We start from the raw sequence: 15,946 nt of genomic DNA, 5'->3' as shown, positions 1-15,946 counted from the left end.
GCTTTCTGCTATCTGTGGCCAAGCTATTTAAATGTCATGACCCTATAGACTCGTCAGTTGGCTGTATCGTGTTGGGCATGATCTGATTATGTCACATGTCACGTGATAGCTGAGCGTCCATTCAAGACGCGCGGTGACGCAAGTGGTTATCTTGCTTTTTTCTCGTGACTATAGAATACTCCTTGCTCTTTTTCTTTTTCTGCATTTCCTTGTGTTTCTGCTTTATCATCGACGGTGTGGGTGCCATATATCCCTCATGCACCCATCGCAGTTGCATCGTTGCGTTTGACAACCGAACTCCGCGGACATATCACACCCGCAATGTCTCGCCGACGCCCGAACTTCGCAGCTCGGACCGCTGAAGCAGATGATTCACGCCTGGATCCGAACGAGCTGGACTCCTCTGCCAGTGCTGGGTTTCTGTCTTTGGCACCTGTCATTCCACCCACCCAACAGGGACTCAACTCCACAGCTCCTGAACACCATCACCACTCATGGTCCACAAACCCGTTTCATGGCCTGGGCAGATTGTGGGCTGGAAACACAGACAATGGAAAGGGGCAAGAGGCTAGTGGAGAACCTGTATCTGCGCATACGCCTTCTTTTACAGGACCCTTACACGATGCCACTGTCGACAAGAGGGATAGGAATGGGCATCGACCTCGATTGACAGAGGAGTCCAAGAAGCTTGGAACATTCTCCGGTGTATTTGTTCCTGTGACGCTGAACGTACTCAGTATTTTGATGTTTTTGCGCTTTGGATTTGTTTTGGGTCAAGGAGGATTGTTAGGGATACTAGGTAAACTCTCCTCCCAGTCGTGCTTCTGCGATTGTTGCTGATCGGGAAAGGACTCCTCGTCATATCTTACACGATTAATTTGGTGACAACCATGTCACTATCCGCGATCGCAACAAATGGTACGGTCCGAGGTGGAGGTGCATACTACTTGATCTCTCGATCTCTCGGTCCCGAATTCGGTGGATCAATTGGAATTGTCTTCTATATGGGCTACGTCTTCAACACTGGTATGAACTCGGTCGGCCTGGTCGACTGTTTCTTTCAGAACTTTGGTAGCACATCTGGCAGCTTGGGGAATTTCCTCCAGGAAGGGTTCTGGTGGTCGTATCTGTGGGGAACGATTATCTTAGTCCTCTGTACTGCCATTTGCTTTGCTGGAAGCTCTCTATTTGCAAGAGCTAGCAATGGTCTTTTGGTTATTCTTCTTGTGGCCACTTTCAGCATCCCTCTATCTGCCATATTCATGAAGCCATTCTCCCGAGATGGCGTGGAGTTTACTGGGCTGAGCTTGAAAACGCTCGCGGGAAATCTCACACCACACCTAACGAAAGGTGCTGCGGGAAGTCAGTTGAAAGGGAAGGAAAGTTTCCAGGATCTTTTCGGCATCTTGTTTCCGGCAACAGCAGGCATATTCGCGTGAGTTTGCACTGCCATGGAGGAGTTACATATGACTGATTATCTTCTAGGGGTGCGAGCATGTCAGGTGATCTCAAGCACCCAAGCAAAGCAATTCCCAAAGGAACCTTGGCCGGCATGGCTCTGACATTCGTCACATATACAACGGTGATCCTTGCCATGGCAGCCTCCATCACAAGGCAATCGTTCTATAACAATGTGAATGTAATTCAGGTCGTAAGTTCCAGCCATCTCTGAATGTTTTAAATCCCGTCTCACCTCAAAAAAACAGGTCAACTATTCTGACAGCCTCATATTATTGGGAGAATTCGCGACTAGTTTCTTCTCCGTGTTAATGGGCGTCACCGGATCTGCCAAGCTTCTCCAGGCAATTGCTCGAGATAGCTTAGTTCCTGGTATTAAAATTTTTGGTCAAGGTACAAAGAAGAATGATGAGCCCATTTATGCAATCATTATTACCTTCATCTTTGCCCAGGTTACAATGCTGTTCGATATCAATCGCATCGCCTCCTTCATAACCATGATATACCTGATGACCTTTCTAGTCACTAATTTGGCTTGTTTCCTACTTAAGATTGGGTCTGCCCCCAATTTCCGACCATCTTTCCATTACTTCAATTGGCAGACAGCAGCTGCAGGAACTCTGGTCAGTGGCGTCAGCATGTATTTTGTGGATGGTCTCTACGCCAGCGGTGCGGTGAGCGTTTTGTTTATCTTATTCCTGCTGATTCACTACACATCACCACCCAAGCCATGGGGAGATGTCAGCCAAAGTTTAATCTACCATCAGGTGCGGAAATATTTGCTGCGCCTACGTCAAGAGCATGTCAAATTTTGGCGACCACAGATTCTTCTATTCGTGAGCGATCTTGATCGACAGCACAAAATGGTCTCTTTCTGCAACTCTCTGAAGAAAGGCGCATTGTTTGTATTGGGCCACGTTATTGTCACCGAAGATTTCTCATCAGCCGTTCCAGAGGCCCGTCGACAGCAAACCGCATGGACTAAATATGTTGAATACTCCAAGATCAAAGCCTTTGTCAACATTGCCATTGCCCCGGCCGCAGAATGGGGTATGCGAAACATTGTTCTCAACTCAGGACTGGGAGGCATGCGACCCAATATTGTCGTGATCGATCAGTTTCGAGAGGACCAGTCTCTAGTGGAAACCTTGACTCCAAGCAGCAACACCAAGACGAGACGTCGCTCTTCATACTTTGGCTTAAGGCGAGAGGCATCAGATGAATCCGAGATTCCGGTCAAGCCGATGAGTATCCAAAGCTACGTGACAGTCCTTGAGGACCTTTTGTTTAAGCTTCGTATCAACGTGGCTGTGGCTAAAGGGTTTGAGAGCTTGGAGCTGCCGGACCCTCATGGCCGTCACACAAAGAAGTTCATTGACCTCTGGCCCATCCAGATGTCAGCGGAGCTAGGAGCCGACACCGAGAGTAAGCAGAATGTATTGACCACCAATTTCGACACTTATACCCTCATTCTGCAATTGGGCTGCATTCTCAACACTGTTCCGTCGTGGAAGAAGACATATCAATTGCGAGTGGCGGTGTTTGTTGAATATGAGACAGATGTGGAGGATGAAAGAAGACGGGTTGAAGCTCTTCTAGAGAAGCTGCGAATTGAAGCCGAAGTACTGGTTTTCTGGCTTGCATGCGGAGACTTGAAGGCATACCGCATAATAGTCAACGGAGATACCTCTTCAGAGATTGCAGACGGTCAGGACCATGTTGATTCTGTCCTCCAGGACGAGGAATGGTGGCAGGGAATTTTGCGAGCTCGCAATCACTCCCAAAGCCAGGCAGTAGATGCAACTACTGGTGACATGCGAATGGAAAGAGCGGCTACGTGGCAGGCACCTTCGAGCATAGACAGTGGGAACCGACCATATCAACAAGTGACCGGACTCAGGAGACTGATCCAATCCAACAAACGCAGACGGTCTGTATCCAGCTTTAAGACGATGGGGGGTGTCAATCTAGGGATGCAAATCAACCGCCTTGGAGCCTTTGTTAAGTATGATGGGGATGGGGATACCTTAGTTGGGTATAATGGGGAGTTCTCCAGCAGTGAAAGCAGCAGTGACAGTGAACTGGATCCATACATTAGCGATCCAGAAGTTGATGACGAGGACGAGGACCAGGAAGAGGTGGTCCAGAATCGGAATGGCTCTTCACAATTGCCTCGCTCCAAAAGCGATGGCCAAAGTCCTGGTGTGAGTCCCTCGACTCGTCCAATCGCACAGGACTTCGCTAGCCAGGCAATCCCCTCTATAATCACGGAAGACAATGCATCCCCAACAAGCAAATCTCCGGCTCCTGGCCCAGTCCGTCCCAAACGCCCGGGCATCAGCCGTTCTGCATCCAGCAATCGTTTCAGTTCCTCACCAATCCCGGAAGCCAAGGTGAACACGGGAGCAGACGAGGCCGGACCGTCAATTATGTTCGCACAGAATGCATCACCGCCCCGCTTTACGCAGAAACTCGATTCCATCTACGCAAGGCGCCCATCCGCCACCTCGTCTACCTCTCCCAGTGCACAGATCAGCCAAACGGCGTCTGGGTTCCCAGGTCCCGCCTCTATTCCATTGTCCTTCAATGATCTTCCTAGCCGGGCACAGCATCTCATCCTCAATGAGCTGATGGTCCAGCAAAGCAGTGAGACAGCCGTTATCTTCACGACACTACCGTCCCCGGTAGAGGGTACATCCCTCCGCGAACAGGACAGTGCCTCGTACTTGAGTGACCTGGAAGTACTGTGGCAAGGCCTACCGCCGTGTTTGTTGGTTCACAGCAATAGCATGACCGTGACGATGAATCTATGAGTTAATGATTATGTCTATGTCCTGTATTTAGCTCGCGTGATGAATAAGCATAAACAATACATTTTTCGGTATTTACCAGTCCTCGGAAATACAGGAGCTAAATCCCAGGACTTTGCCATTGTGAATCGGACTACCCGAATGAATCTATGCTAGTGTTCTGCACGTCAGAACCGCCACCCGGAGATCAGCGGGGCTAACGGAAGTTGTCAGAATTAGTGTAGGACTTCAACAACAGCTGAAGCACGGCATGAGGCTATGCAATGGTCATTTTAGCCGACATGAGCATAGCCATTAAGCGATGTGTTGTCCACATACCTCAGCTGAATATACGTAATATTTCGGTAGCCTATTGGAAAGCAGAGAATAACCCGAGACTCTGATTCGTTCGACAATTAAAATTGAAATTAAAATCTGCGAAAAGTTGGGGAGAATGACCAATCAGAAATCTACGGTCGTTGATTGGTCGTCGCGCGTGCCCTGGTATACTCCGTAGGTTGGATCACTGAAAATCCCCCGACTTTCTGGGTTCTCTCTTTCCCATTGTTGCTCCAGTTGCTCCAGTTCCAATGCCAAGGATCTCAAATTGTGCTCCATACGTCTCTCTTTAACCCCTCAACCCCCCTTTACTCCCCGACGCCCGAATAATATTACACCGCGCCCCTGAATTTCAATACCGGCCATGTCAACACTCCGCGCGCAATTGAATGATGTCGGGACTTCAAATGGTCATCGTCGTCCAGTCGCCCATTTCTTACCCGATGAGATACAAAACGGACTCCTTCACCCTCCTGTGAACGGCAACGGCGTTGACTCAGATCTCTCCGACTCCTCCACCGGCTCCCCGAAAGAAAACGGAATCAAATCAAAGCGCCCAGGAATGTCTCGCAAAGCTTCATCTCCAATGGCACCGACCTTTATGGTCTCGGCGCCTGGAAAGGTCATAATGTACGGTGAACATGCCGTCGTCCATGGCAAGGCGGCTCTGGCTGCGGCCATTTCCCTCCGATCCTATCTCCTCGTCACCACTCTGTCCAAATCACAGCGGACAATCACTTTGAATTTCCGGGATTTGGGATTGAAGCACACATGGGATATTGATGCTCTGCCCTGGGATGTCTTCCATCGTCCCGATAAGAAGAAGTTCTATTACAGCTTAGTCACTTCTCTCGACGACGAACTCGTACAAGCCCTCAATCCCCACCTTGAAAATGTCTCCGAGGGTCTCCCCGAGGAGCAGCGCAAGATCCACATTCGCTCCGCCTCCGCATTCCTCTACCTCTTCCTCTCCCTGGGTTCCCCTCAAAGCGCAGGCGCCATCTACACCCTCCGCTCCACCATCCCCACCGGCGCTGGACTAGGCAGCAGCGCCAGTGTTTGCGTCTGCATGAGTTCCGCACTCTTGCTCCAGATTCGAACTCTTGCCGGTCCTCACCCCGATCAGCCCCCAGATGAGGCCGAAACACAAATTGAACGGATCAATCGCTGGGCGTTTGTGGGTGAGCTTTGCATCCATGGGAACCCCAGTGGAGTGGACAACACAGTCTCCGCAGGCGGCAAGGCTGTGTACTTCAAGCGGACCGATTACGAGAAGCCTCCCGAGGTCATTTCACTACCTTCTTTCCCTGAATTGCCCCTGCTCCTCGTCGATACTCAACAGACCCGCTCCACCGCCACCGAATTAGCCAAGGTCTCTGCTCTCAAAAAGGCCCATTCCGCCGTGACCGAATCTATTCTTAATTCCATTGATCATGTGACATGTTCTGCTCGTCAATTGATCGAGGATCCAGAGTTCAAGGGCGACTCCACCGAGAGCATGGCTCACTTTGGAACTCTGATTCGCATCAATCACGGCCTGCTCGTTTCTTTGGGCGTCTCTCATCCTCGCCTAGAGCGGATTTGTGAACTTGTTGAATCCGCCAACGTTGGCTGGACCAAGCTAACTGGTGCTGGTGGTGGCGGCTGCACTATGACCCTTATCCGTCCCGATGCAGACCCCGAAGCTGTCAAAGAACTGATTAAGAAGCTTGCCATTGAGGGCAACAACAAATACGAGACTACTCTGGGCGGTGACGGTGTTGGTGTTCTTTACCCTGCGGTTCTGCGCAACGGCACCGACGAGGAGGGTGGTGAAGAAATCGACCAGCAGAAATTCGAGGAGGCCGAGGGCCACATCGGAATTGAGCGTCTTGTGGGTGTCGCATTCCACGAAAAGCGCGAAGGCTGGAAGTTTTGGAAACGAGCCGTTTGATATTCGGACTCTAACCCCCCTCCCCCCTCCCTTTCTCTAATATCCGACTTTGATCCCCTCCTCTCTACACCATGGGCTTCTAATTACCCTTCTCCTTTTTATTCTCTTGCCTTCTCCGATTTCGGTCTTCTATCCTGATATGAAATTCTCCCCATTCTTGTCCCATTCTTGTCCCATTCTCTTTACACCTTGTCCCCTACATACATTTACACCCAATTTGTGACCGTCAACCCGCGTCTGAGCATGTTGTGAAAGTCATTTGGAATATGGCTTCCCCAGAAGTCCACAGATATCCCGGGGTTTCTCTTTTGATCTATGTTTTAATTGACTTTTGGGTTATTGGAGGAATGGCTCGTAATTATCTTTGCATGAGCATGTCTTTGGCGCATTGTGCCTGCTGGTTAGCCGTGGGAGCATGAGATATCCTAGTAATCATCGAATGAATTTCAACTTATAATACTATTTCGCAGTAGCCATTGAAACAATCATGAAATCCCCGAGATCGTCATAGCTCGCATCCACAAGTGGATCCCGCTGACTCAGATCATCCTTATCGCGCAGACCCCAAATTGATAATATGTAAGCCACATCATGTCTTTGGCGCTCGCACGGAAGGTAAGATTTGCCCGATATTGAGTGGGTATAACAGTGTCACTAAATCTTCCGTAGCTTCCTACGTCCAGACTTGGTCCGTTGGCTCGGCAAGCCTTGAGACCTGCCTCGGTGTCGCAGACTAGACTATTGGCCTCACAGTCTGTCCACCGGGCTGTAATCAATACCTCGAAGGCGCAAGGAGTTCATATACATCCATCTTCAAGGAAATTTTACACCACACAGCCCAAGATGGCTAGTACCCCAACAGAGCTGAAGCAAACACTCACCCCTTCGCTCCTCGAGGACATCCGAACATTCTGGTTCGACCACCTAAGCGATGAAAAGTCCCTGATCCTCCCAGGTCAGAGCGAAATGAAACGCTGGTTCGCCACAGATGCAGACTTTGACAAAGCTTGCGTGTAAGCTATTCCAAACACACGCCATATCCTCTTTATAGAAAACCCTTCCTCCAAGCTAACAAAACCAAGCGCCCAATTCCAACCAGCCCTGGAAGCAATCATCAGCTCAGGCGCAACGGCTACAGACATCCTATCAACAGTGGACACAAAGAACCCTCTGACCTGGCTAAGCCTCCTACTCCTCCTAGACCAGGTCCCGAGAAACTGCTACCGAGGTCCGGAATCCAAAACGGTATTCACGAGCTTTGATCCCTTGGCCTGCGAGATAGCCATCAAAGCGATCTCACTTGGGATTCCAGTTCAGAATCCAATCAGGTACAGACTTTCTTATCGATTCTGGTTCCAAATGCCTCTCATGCATTCTGAGGATGTGGGCGTGCACTATCAGGCTGTGAAAGTGCATGAGGAGACGGCGAGAGATATGGAGGCGTTTTTGAAGGCTGAAAGAGGTTCCTTGGATGAGGATGAGAGGGAATGTTTTGATGTTCTATTTCAGAAGAGGGATTTGATGAAGGGGTGGTTAGATAATACCTTGGACTTTGAGAAGAGGCATTTGGTTATTGTTGAGCAGTTTGGAAGGTATCCGCATCGTAATGCGGCGCTTGGGAGGGTTTCTACCGAGGATGAGGTTAATTACTTGGACAATGGGGGCGAAACTTTTGGGTAATTAGTCCGATATGAAGGTTGGGCTGGGTTGGGTTGGGTTGTATTATCTGTAAATGGTACCTAGATAAAGATGAAACTCGGCTATATTGCGTATTTGAGCTGTATTTTGCTGGTGATACACTGTCAATGATGGACCGGTGGCTGTTCTATAGTGGTCTTTGTTTCGAGTATATGTGTTTGCCAACCTGGACATCCCCACGAAAAGAGTCTGCATGGGTCAGTGGAAGGCGGATATGTTGGAACAATAATTAAAGAGCCAGCAGGCTCCATCATATCCTCGCGGAATTGAATCTAATGCATGAAGTTCATTGACTGTTAATATTGTTCTCTTTGTTCGAGCCTCAGGCAACCAATAAAACCACTGGGAAGAGAATCCACGGCCCCACCAAGCACCTCAACTCGCGATGAATGATCAACTCTGATTATCACATAAAAGGACCAATTCCCCCTGGCGAAAGAAACAAAAGTCAGCCAAACCATTTAAGAAGGAACACTCAATCTAGCTCCCTTTTGTTCCGACAGCGTGTGAATCTAGCGCTTGGCGCATCCATCCACTCGAACTCCCCCGCATCAGATTTGATAGCCAAACTCACCCCTCAAAATGGCCGGGAAATACGCAAATGACCCAGTATGGGCCTCTGTGACTCCAATCCCACTGGATGATGGTGAAGATGCCGATGCTATGCCCCTGGCTTCCATTGCCTACCCTACCGAGTACCTCGAGGCAACATCTTACCTGCGGGCCGTGATGGCTGCCAATGAGATGTCTGATCGGGCTTTGGACTTGACTAAGGATGTTATCTCCATGAACCCTGCTCATTACACTGTCTGGTAAGTAGTTGGATTTGTGTTCTGTTCATAGGAAACATTCTAACTGTTCCCAGGATCTACCGCGCCAGAATCCTCTTCGCAATGGATAAAAATATCGAAGAAGAGGTTGCTTGGTTGAACCAAGTAGCTCTTAAATACCTGAAAAACTATCAAATCTGGTACATGCACTTTACACCCCTGAATCCTGAAAAGACAAAAAAACAAACTAACATCATCAGGCACCATCGCCAAGTACTCATGTCCTCCCGCCGACATTTCCCTACTCTCCCACCCAAGGAACTAGACTTCCTTATGGAAATGTTCGCCCAGGACAGCAAAAACTACCACGTCTGGACTTACCGTCACTGGCTCGTCCGCCACTTCAAGCTATGGGATCTCCCCCGTGAAATCGAAGACGTAAATGTCCTCCTAAAAGCTGACGTCCGCAACAACTCCGCCTGGAGTCACCGGTACACGCTCCGATTCGGCCCTCGCGCTGATAACGAGCATGACGCTGGTATGGTCAATGCAGGCGACATGTCGACCACTCCAGCTGAGAAGGGCGTGTTGGCTGTTGTCGATGAGGATATGATTGATGGGGAGCTAGCGTTTGCGCAGGAGGCTATTGTGCGGGCGCCGGAGAACCGTAGTCCGTGGTGGTACGCTCGGGGGGTGTTGCTTGCATCTGGTAGGAGTCTGAGTGAATGGGAGGAGTTTGCGGGAAAATTTGTTATTTCGGAGGATCTTGTTAAGAGTTCGCATGCTGTTGAGTGGTTGGCCGATGTTTATGCTGCTGATGAGAAAAAGGGGAAGGCTGTTGAGATGTTCGGTTTGCTGGAGAAGTATGATCCGATTCGGAAGAATTACTGGTATTATCGAGTTAAGCAGTTGGGGGAGATTGCTGTCTAGGGATTTGAGATTTAAATGTGCATAAAACGGTCTTGCTACTCAGAATAACGGGTCGATTATCCATAGCTTGAGATCTATTGTGTAAATACTAAAGCCCTTACCTCGACACTAATCCTCGAGGGTGCATCCTCCAGGACATCAGGCATTGAAAATGATGTATGAGGGACATCTACAACACAGAATAGCTTGATTAGACTCAACATACTGCTTTGGTTCGCTTTTCGTGGTTTCAATGAGATGTCACTTACGTTTGACGCTACCTTCTTTCGAGTCAAAACTCTTGAACAACAGCACGTCTTCGACATCCTGTCTGCTCATATAGTACCACCGACAGGCATGACTAGGGTCATATAAAGGGTACATGAGAGTACCATTATAATCGCCACGGATCATATCAGTTTCAACCAGCTTAGATGTATCAAAGGTTCGTCCATCGCACACAGTAATGGGGTCGTCTTCAACTGGTCCACCTATTGGTCGCCAGATGCTAAGACCGACATGTTAGAGACTGAGAAATGCAAGCAAATATAGCTCTTGTGGGGCATAGATGATACTCACTTTATCATTTGCACTCGGCCAGTCAGCAGATGATGTGATTCTTTCGGGAGATGATTGCGGATGCGCTCTGTCAACGAGGTCTTGAGTTCATCTCGAGTAAGAAGAGTGTCTAGACTTCGTTAGAGAAGAAAGACGCAAATATGAAGCATTGAGATGATAATCAGGAGTTGAGAACACTTACCGACATGGACTTGTCGAGCAAATTTCAGCAAATTCGGATTCCTCGTTCTTCGCTCTTTCGCACTTTTCTTCTTCCTGATCTACGACCAAAGATAAGTATACAATGCTTATTTGGGATATGTGATTACATTCCCTACTTTCCAATCAAAAATGAAAACCCGCTCAACGCCCTCAATCTCCTTTCGTAGGATTGCTTCACACTCCGGTAAAAAGACATTCCGAACCTGGTCTGGGTCGAGGAAGTCCTTGGGTTGTGTGAATATTGGCGGGGGATGCCTGGCATAGACAAACCCGTTTGTCTCGAGGGTATACTTTGTATCTTCATTTACACCTCTAATATCGTGAATAGTCTCAGCAAAGTCTCCTTTGCGGAAGACAAGATTGTGGGCCTGCTCGTCATTTTTCTTCTTGCGGCCGAATTGGGCGATTCGATATGGTCGAGTCTGGGTATAGGTGGGTTGCCAATGGAGATATGTCAGCTTTGTTTTGATGTCCGTAGGCATAACACTGTGTCTGAAGAAGGGAAAGAAAAGAAAGGCGAAAAGACCATATTCAATGTGCTTGTAGTTCATTATCTGAGCATTTCATGTGCCATCTTATAGATTGTTGTGGAGAGCTGCCTCAGGGTCCATGCATAGCGCTAATGCCGGAATTATCCTTGGCATAAATGAATGACTCAGTCAGGTCCTGGCGCTAAACCCGGAGGGGAAGTCGGGGTCGAGGAGGCGCTATCTTAGTTACAGCGATTTAACTAATAAAGGAATGTGGTGAGATGAAATTTGATATAATTACACGCGCTAATCAAATGCTATACATATGGTACATAGTGGGGGTCAATGCGCCTACAGTTTGGCCCATCTTTTTTCCTTTTGTTCAAAAATGCAGCTCGTGCCAAGGAAAACTAGTTCTCAGCGAGGAGAGGAGGGAAAAGGTGACCCTTCTTGGCGCCTTCACCGTACTCTGAATCCGATCCATAGACCGAGGCTGAGAATCTTAGTTTGGCAGGGTTAGTTGTATCTACGCGGAGCATCTCCAGAAGTTCCAGTGACTTGGCGGGCATGAACGGCTGTAGCAAGATACCAGAGATACGGAGCGACTCTGCCACGTTGAAAAGAACCCATTGGTTGTCGGGGTTGTTCCATGGCTCGGTCGCATGGAAGTATTTGTTGGCCTAACAGGCAAACAGAGTCAACTATTGTCCAATGGGGATCTTAAGGGCTTGCTCATACCTTTTCGATGATGCCCATAATTTCCTGCAGCGCAGCCCGCGGGTTCAGTCCCTTCATATGCTCTGCAACCTTTAGTGGTGTCGAGACCAACATGGTCTGGTGTTCCACATCCGCCAGGGTTGGGCCAGGGAGGCTGTTAGAGGTGGCGTCCTGGATACATGAGCTCAATTTTCCTTTGGCAAGCCCAATTGTGCGCGCTGCCAGGTTGCCAATTCCTCCTTGGAGCAACTTCTTATAATCACGAATGATGAAGGCATTATCATAATCGGCATCGTCAGCGAGACCTCCTTGATAGGCTAGGAAGAACCGCATGCTATCCACGCCGAATCTGTCGATGGCAAAGAATGGATTCACCACATTGCCTGTAGATTTCGACATCTTTTCACGATTCATGGTCCAATGCCCATGGACGAGAACATTACGCGGCAAGGGAAGATCCAAAGCCATGAGGAATGCCGGCCAGTAGACACAATGGAAACTGTAAATTATCAGTGGTGAAGCCCGGGCTTGAAGACTACTGCATTGCACCTACCGAACGATATCCTTCCCGACCACATGGACATTGGCGGGCCACATGGACTGATTTTCTTGCCCGGGAGGGAATGGATATCCTGCTCTGGTGAGATAGTTCACGAGCGCATCCAACCAAACATAGATTGTTTGTGTGCTGTCACCGGGGACCGGAATGCCCCAGGTAAGCCGCTCTGCCGGCCGTGAAATTGACAGGTCCTGCAGTCCAGATTCGACAGACTGAATAATGGAAGTAGAATACTTCGAAGGCGTGATGAAAGAGTCTTCCCTCTTGTATAGCTCAAGCAGGCGGTCCTTGAATGCAGAAAGGCGGAAGTGATAGTTTGTCTCCGAGGACCACTCTACTTCCTTGCCAGTCTCAATTGAAACCTGATAGAAATGTGAGCCGCCATGACTGACGTTGGCTAGTGGGGAAAACTGACCATCCTCTTTCGTCCCGTTGCTGGATCCAAGGAATTCTGTACCTGTGTTTGCGGGTAAAAAGTCTCATCGCTGACGGAGTACCATCCCTCGTGCTTGGAGGTGTAGATATAACCTCGGTGTTGAAGCATTTCCTAAATCGTCCGTTAATTGCGTCCTTGCCAGTGAGCGAGCCTGCTTACCCAGAAATATTGTACAGCTTCCCGATGCGCCGGATCAGTCGTTCGAATAAAGTGGTCGTTATCGAGATTCGCAACCTTGGCAAGGGCCTATCACAATTCACAGTGAGTCTCTTGCCTGAAATGAGTAAAAATGAATCAAGAATCATACCTCAAAGGTTCGGCAGTTCATGTCGCAAAAAGCCTGAGTATCCATGCCCGCTGCGAGGGCTGCTTGCTGGATCTGACAGGACTGTCAGTCAAGATTTTCATCCAAGTATATATAGATCCCTTGTACCTTCATTCCATGCTCATCGGTTCCGGTCAATAATTGAGCGTCGGTGTTTCCTAATAGGACTTGCCATCGTTTCAAGATATCGGCGATGACCATGGTGTAGAAGTGGCCAACGTGGGGTGCTGTCACAGATGAAAGGGTTAAACACGGTAACTTCCTAGCAGTGATAAGATTCTCTTACCAGCATTGACATAGAAAATCGGCGTAGTCACATAGTACGGCTTTTTGAATTCCTCCGGAGTCTGAATCGGAGTTGTCGCAACTCCACGGAGCATCCTAGGACTACCATATTTGCAAGCGGTGCAAGTCCATGACCTTCGAGAATTCCAAAGAAGGCTGGCCCTTGGAAGGACACGGAATGGCGCTCTTGTGGAAGCCATTGGAGCGTTGCGGAGAAGAAAATAAGTGTCGCATGTTATTCCGCATCGCGCTCCGGAAGTGGTCCAAGCTCCCGCCCGTCATTTTTCTTTGATTCCCCAAGCCATTCCTTCACCATACAACGCAGAGCCTGCCAGTGAATTACACTACTCCTGGTACATATCTACATATACGAAGCATATACAAAGCATACTCTCTATCCCAAATTTATTTCATATATTCGCCATTTTTCAGACCATCGCAATGTCTTCCGCAAGTGATGACCAGCTGGTCAAAGTGTCTACTGAAGGTATTTCAACGCCCAAATCCCTAGCAAGGTCGCTTGTAATGATCGAGATCTCTAGCTGCCACCGAGCTTGTTCAAACATTCTACCAAGCCCTTTGTTCCAACCGCGAATCTATCGCCTCCTTCTACGCCCCAGTACCCTCAAAAATTCTCTTCAACGGCAACACTGTGGCAGACGGCGCCGCGGTTCAAGACATCTTCGTCAATCAGATGCCACACGCACACTATGAAGCCCAATCATACGACTGCCAAGTCATCAACCGCGCATACCCCACCGTTACCGAGTCCGGTGTGAAACCGGCCGCCCAGATGACCATCAAGGACATGTCGATCTTGGTGATCGTGAGCGGACATGTGCGATATGGCGAGAATCGTGATCAGCCCCAGCGCGGCTTCAGTGAAACTTTCGTCCTTGTGCCCAACCCGTCTGCTGAGCGAGGCAAGCGCCGGCGAGACTGGTTGATTCAGAGCCAAAACTTCCGCCTTGTTGTCTGAGACGTGCCGAGTGTCGCATGGAATCAAAGATATGGATGGACAATTTGCTTATATTTTGTCGCTCATCATGACGGCGATGGCTATGAGCTATTAAGATATCTCTACGCCATCTTCAGGCATGAACCTTGGCTAGAAAAGGACCTTATCAGGAACTATTGAGTTGAAAACAATCGCAATTTCGAAACATTTGGGGAATTACACGTGAGGACGCATTTGAAGGATTGAAGACGACGAGACCAAAACCACCGCTCGACTATCACGACTGCGATCCTGGGGCTTGGGAGCTACGCGGTATCCGCAGATTGGCTTTAACTCTCTCCAACAATTCTTCCCGAGTTGCATTTTCGGTCGGCAAAAGCCCCCGCTGCAGCATGGTTAGTGAGGGACTTATACGGTTCTAGGGATCTGGAACCTACCACACGCAGCCACCTTCTCATTTCGTCGGCAGTCCAATCCTCGGGATCTATCCAGTTAGCATATATTTAAATGTTTGTCTTGCTTGTTGCTTACTTCCTTTGGGGTCGGTCTCGCTGGGGAAAATATCAGTGCCCCAGATGGAATAGGCTGCAACGGCCGTCACCATACCTGCAAACCCTATGTCATGATAGAATGTTAGGAGCTTTTCAGTTCAACACAGTCCAAATTTGTGTATTCACCCATGAACAAATTCTAGAGAATTCCTGTTAACTATGCTCAATATGGTTTCACCAGGGTGGAGTACCTTAGAATTCATCGCGCGATCCAGTGGGGTAGGCATCTTGGCTTCTTTGATGGTCAGATGTTCTGCGTCGCCGTAAATTGTTAAATTTAGTAATAAGTAGTAGTAAGTACTCTTGCTTAAACAAAAATTTGAAAGGGTGATGCGTTGCCTAAAGCTGGAAGTGAGTTTGGACAAGTAGACCACTTAGAGATATGCACCGCCACCTCACGCCACTTTTCGCCACTGCATGTTGCTGCTGCCTTCCCATGAACCAAATCTATATGCATCGCAATATTTTCTACCTAGTAATCTTCGGCTCATAGTCCAAGAGGCTACATTGGTAAATAAGTACAAGTCAATCCTTTCTCTATAGTGTAAATTCCAGCTCAGCTCTACAGCCACCCTCTATCTATACCCCACTCGATAGACACCGATTCTTAATGTACATTATCTAGCTTCAGTAAGCTTCAGCATGTAAGCTGTCATTCTATTTACGGCTTCTACTCTCATGGCTTCTACGCTAATAAGTGCGGTCATATAAGGGTGAGTATATGATTCCCTAACCATCTGCAGTACTCTAACGGCACCAGCATAATCTTCTAGAAACGACATCAATTTCGCTTTCATATTGCCAACAAGATACCGTGTATCGATAGGCACGATTTAGAGTCGAGATGGTATTCTAAATCCACACGCTGCGTCAAAATGTCCGCATATCGTTGCCACGCCGATGAGGCGTTCGCGACGGTGGCCTTCGGGTTATTTTGATCAAACTAAACCCACTGGACCTCTGAGCGAC

The 15,946-nt window shown here is 48.6% G+C and overlaps 8 protein-coding genes across 8 annotated transcripts; 5 read left to right on the top strand and 3 right to left on the bottom strand.

Annotated features, from left to right (window-relative positions):
* Nucleotides 1–273: 273 nt before the first annotated feature.
* On the top strand, nt 274–4,271 carry N7484_011629 (putative cation chloride cotransporter; the record flags this gene model as incomplete). Its single annotated transcript, XM_057122016.1, has 4 exons — nt 274–799; nt 850–1,435; nt 1,486–1,651; nt 1,707–4,271. Coding segments are annotated over 4 exons (3,843 nt in total), but the record flags the coding sequence as incomplete, so codon positions are not given.
* Nucleotides 4,272–4,950: 679 nt separating this feature from the next.
* Nucleotides 4,951–6,519, top strand: erg12 (mevalonate kinase; the record flags this gene model as incomplete). Its single annotated transcript, XM_057122015.1, has 1 exon — nt 4,951–6,519. One exon carries the CDS (start codon nt 4,951–4,953, stop codon nt 6,517–6,519), a length of 1,569 nt encoding a protein of 522 aa, XP_056967769.1.
* A 591-nt stretch (nt 6,520–7,110) lies between these two features.
* Nucleotides 7,111–8,199, top strand: N7484_011627 (DUF924 family protein; the record flags this gene model as incomplete). The annotated part of the gene is made up of 3 exons (XM_057122014.1): nt 7,111–7,134; nt 7,189–7,532; nt 7,602–8,199. The coding sequence occupies 3 exons, from the start codon at nt 7,111–7,113 to the stop codon at nt 8,197–8,199; spliced, it is 966 nt and encodes a 321-aa protein (XP_056967768.1).
* Nucleotides 8,200–8,799: 600 nt separating this feature from the next.
* Nucleotides 8,800–9,917, top strand: ramB (bifunctional protein farnesyltransferase/protein geranylgeranyltransferase; the record flags this gene model as incomplete). Its single annotated transcript, XM_057122013.1, has 3 exons — nt 8,800–9,029; nt 9,083–9,187; nt 9,248–9,917. The coding sequence occupies 3 exons, from the start codon at nt 8,800–8,802 to the stop codon at nt 9,915–9,917; spliced, it is 1,005 nt and encodes a 334-aa protein (XP_056967767.1).
* A 56-nt stretch (nt 9,918–9,973) lies between these two features.
* Nucleotides 9,974–11,227, bottom strand: N7484_011625 (uncharacterized protein; the record flags this gene model as incomplete). Its single annotated transcript, XM_057122012.1, has 6 exons — nt 9,974–9,991; nt 10,019–10,086; nt 10,166–10,404; nt 10,476–10,584; nt 10,657–10,735; nt 10,793–11,227. 6 exons carry the CDS (start codon nt 11,225–11,227, stop codon nt 9,974–9,976), a joined length of 948 nt encoding a protein of 315 aa, XP_056967766.1.
* Nucleotides 11,228–11,556: 329 nt separating this feature from the next.
* Nucleotides 11,557–13,668, bottom strand: N7484_011624 (methionine--tRNA ligase MSM1; the record flags this gene model as incomplete). Its single annotated transcript, XM_057122011.1, has 8 exons — nt 11,557–11,826; nt 11,885–12,362; nt 12,417–12,784; nt 12,838–12,969; nt 13,018–13,104; nt 13,166–13,237; nt 13,292–13,410; nt 13,470–13,668. 8 exons carry the CDS (start codon nt 13,666–13,668, stop codon nt 11,557–11,559), a joined length of 1,725 nt encoding a protein of 574 aa, XP_056967765.1.
* A 241-nt stretch (nt 13,669–13,909) lies between these two features.
* On the top strand, nt 13,910–14,447 carry N7484_011623 (putative nuclear transport factor 2 domain protein; the record flags this gene model as incomplete). The annotated part of the gene is made up of 2 exons (XM_057122010.1): nt 13,910–13,955; nt 14,011–14,447. 2 exons carry the CDS (start codon nt 13,910–13,912, stop codon nt 14,445–14,447), a joined length of 483 nt encoding a protein of 160 aa, XP_056967764.1.
* Nucleotides 14,448–14,703: 256 nt separating this feature from the next.
* N7484_011622 (Ish1 domain-containing protein) lies at nt 14,704–15,204 on the bottom strand (the record flags this gene model as incomplete). The annotated part of the gene is made up of 5 exons (XM_057122009.1): nt 14,704–14,811; nt 14,864–14,910; nt 14,958–15,041; nt 15,104–15,116; nt 15,169–15,204. The coding sequence occupies 5 exons, from the start codon at nt 15,202–15,204 to the stop codon at nt 14,704–14,706; spliced, it is 288 nt and encodes a 95-aa protein (XP_056967763.1).
* Nucleotides 15,205–15,946: the final 742 nt, after the last annotated feature.

Source organism: Penicillium longicatenatum (assembly GCF_028827895.1).
Source record: "Penicillium longicatenatum strain IBT 33135 chromosome Unknown contig_7_segment0_segment0, whole genome shotgun sequence".
NCBI classification, from domain to species: Eukaryota; Fungi; Ascomycota; class Eurotiomycetes; order Eurotiales; family Aspergillaceae; genus Penicillium; species Penicillium longicatenatum.
Note: the sequence above shows the minus strand (reverse complement) of the source record. Positions and strands in the feature narration are given on the sequence as shown.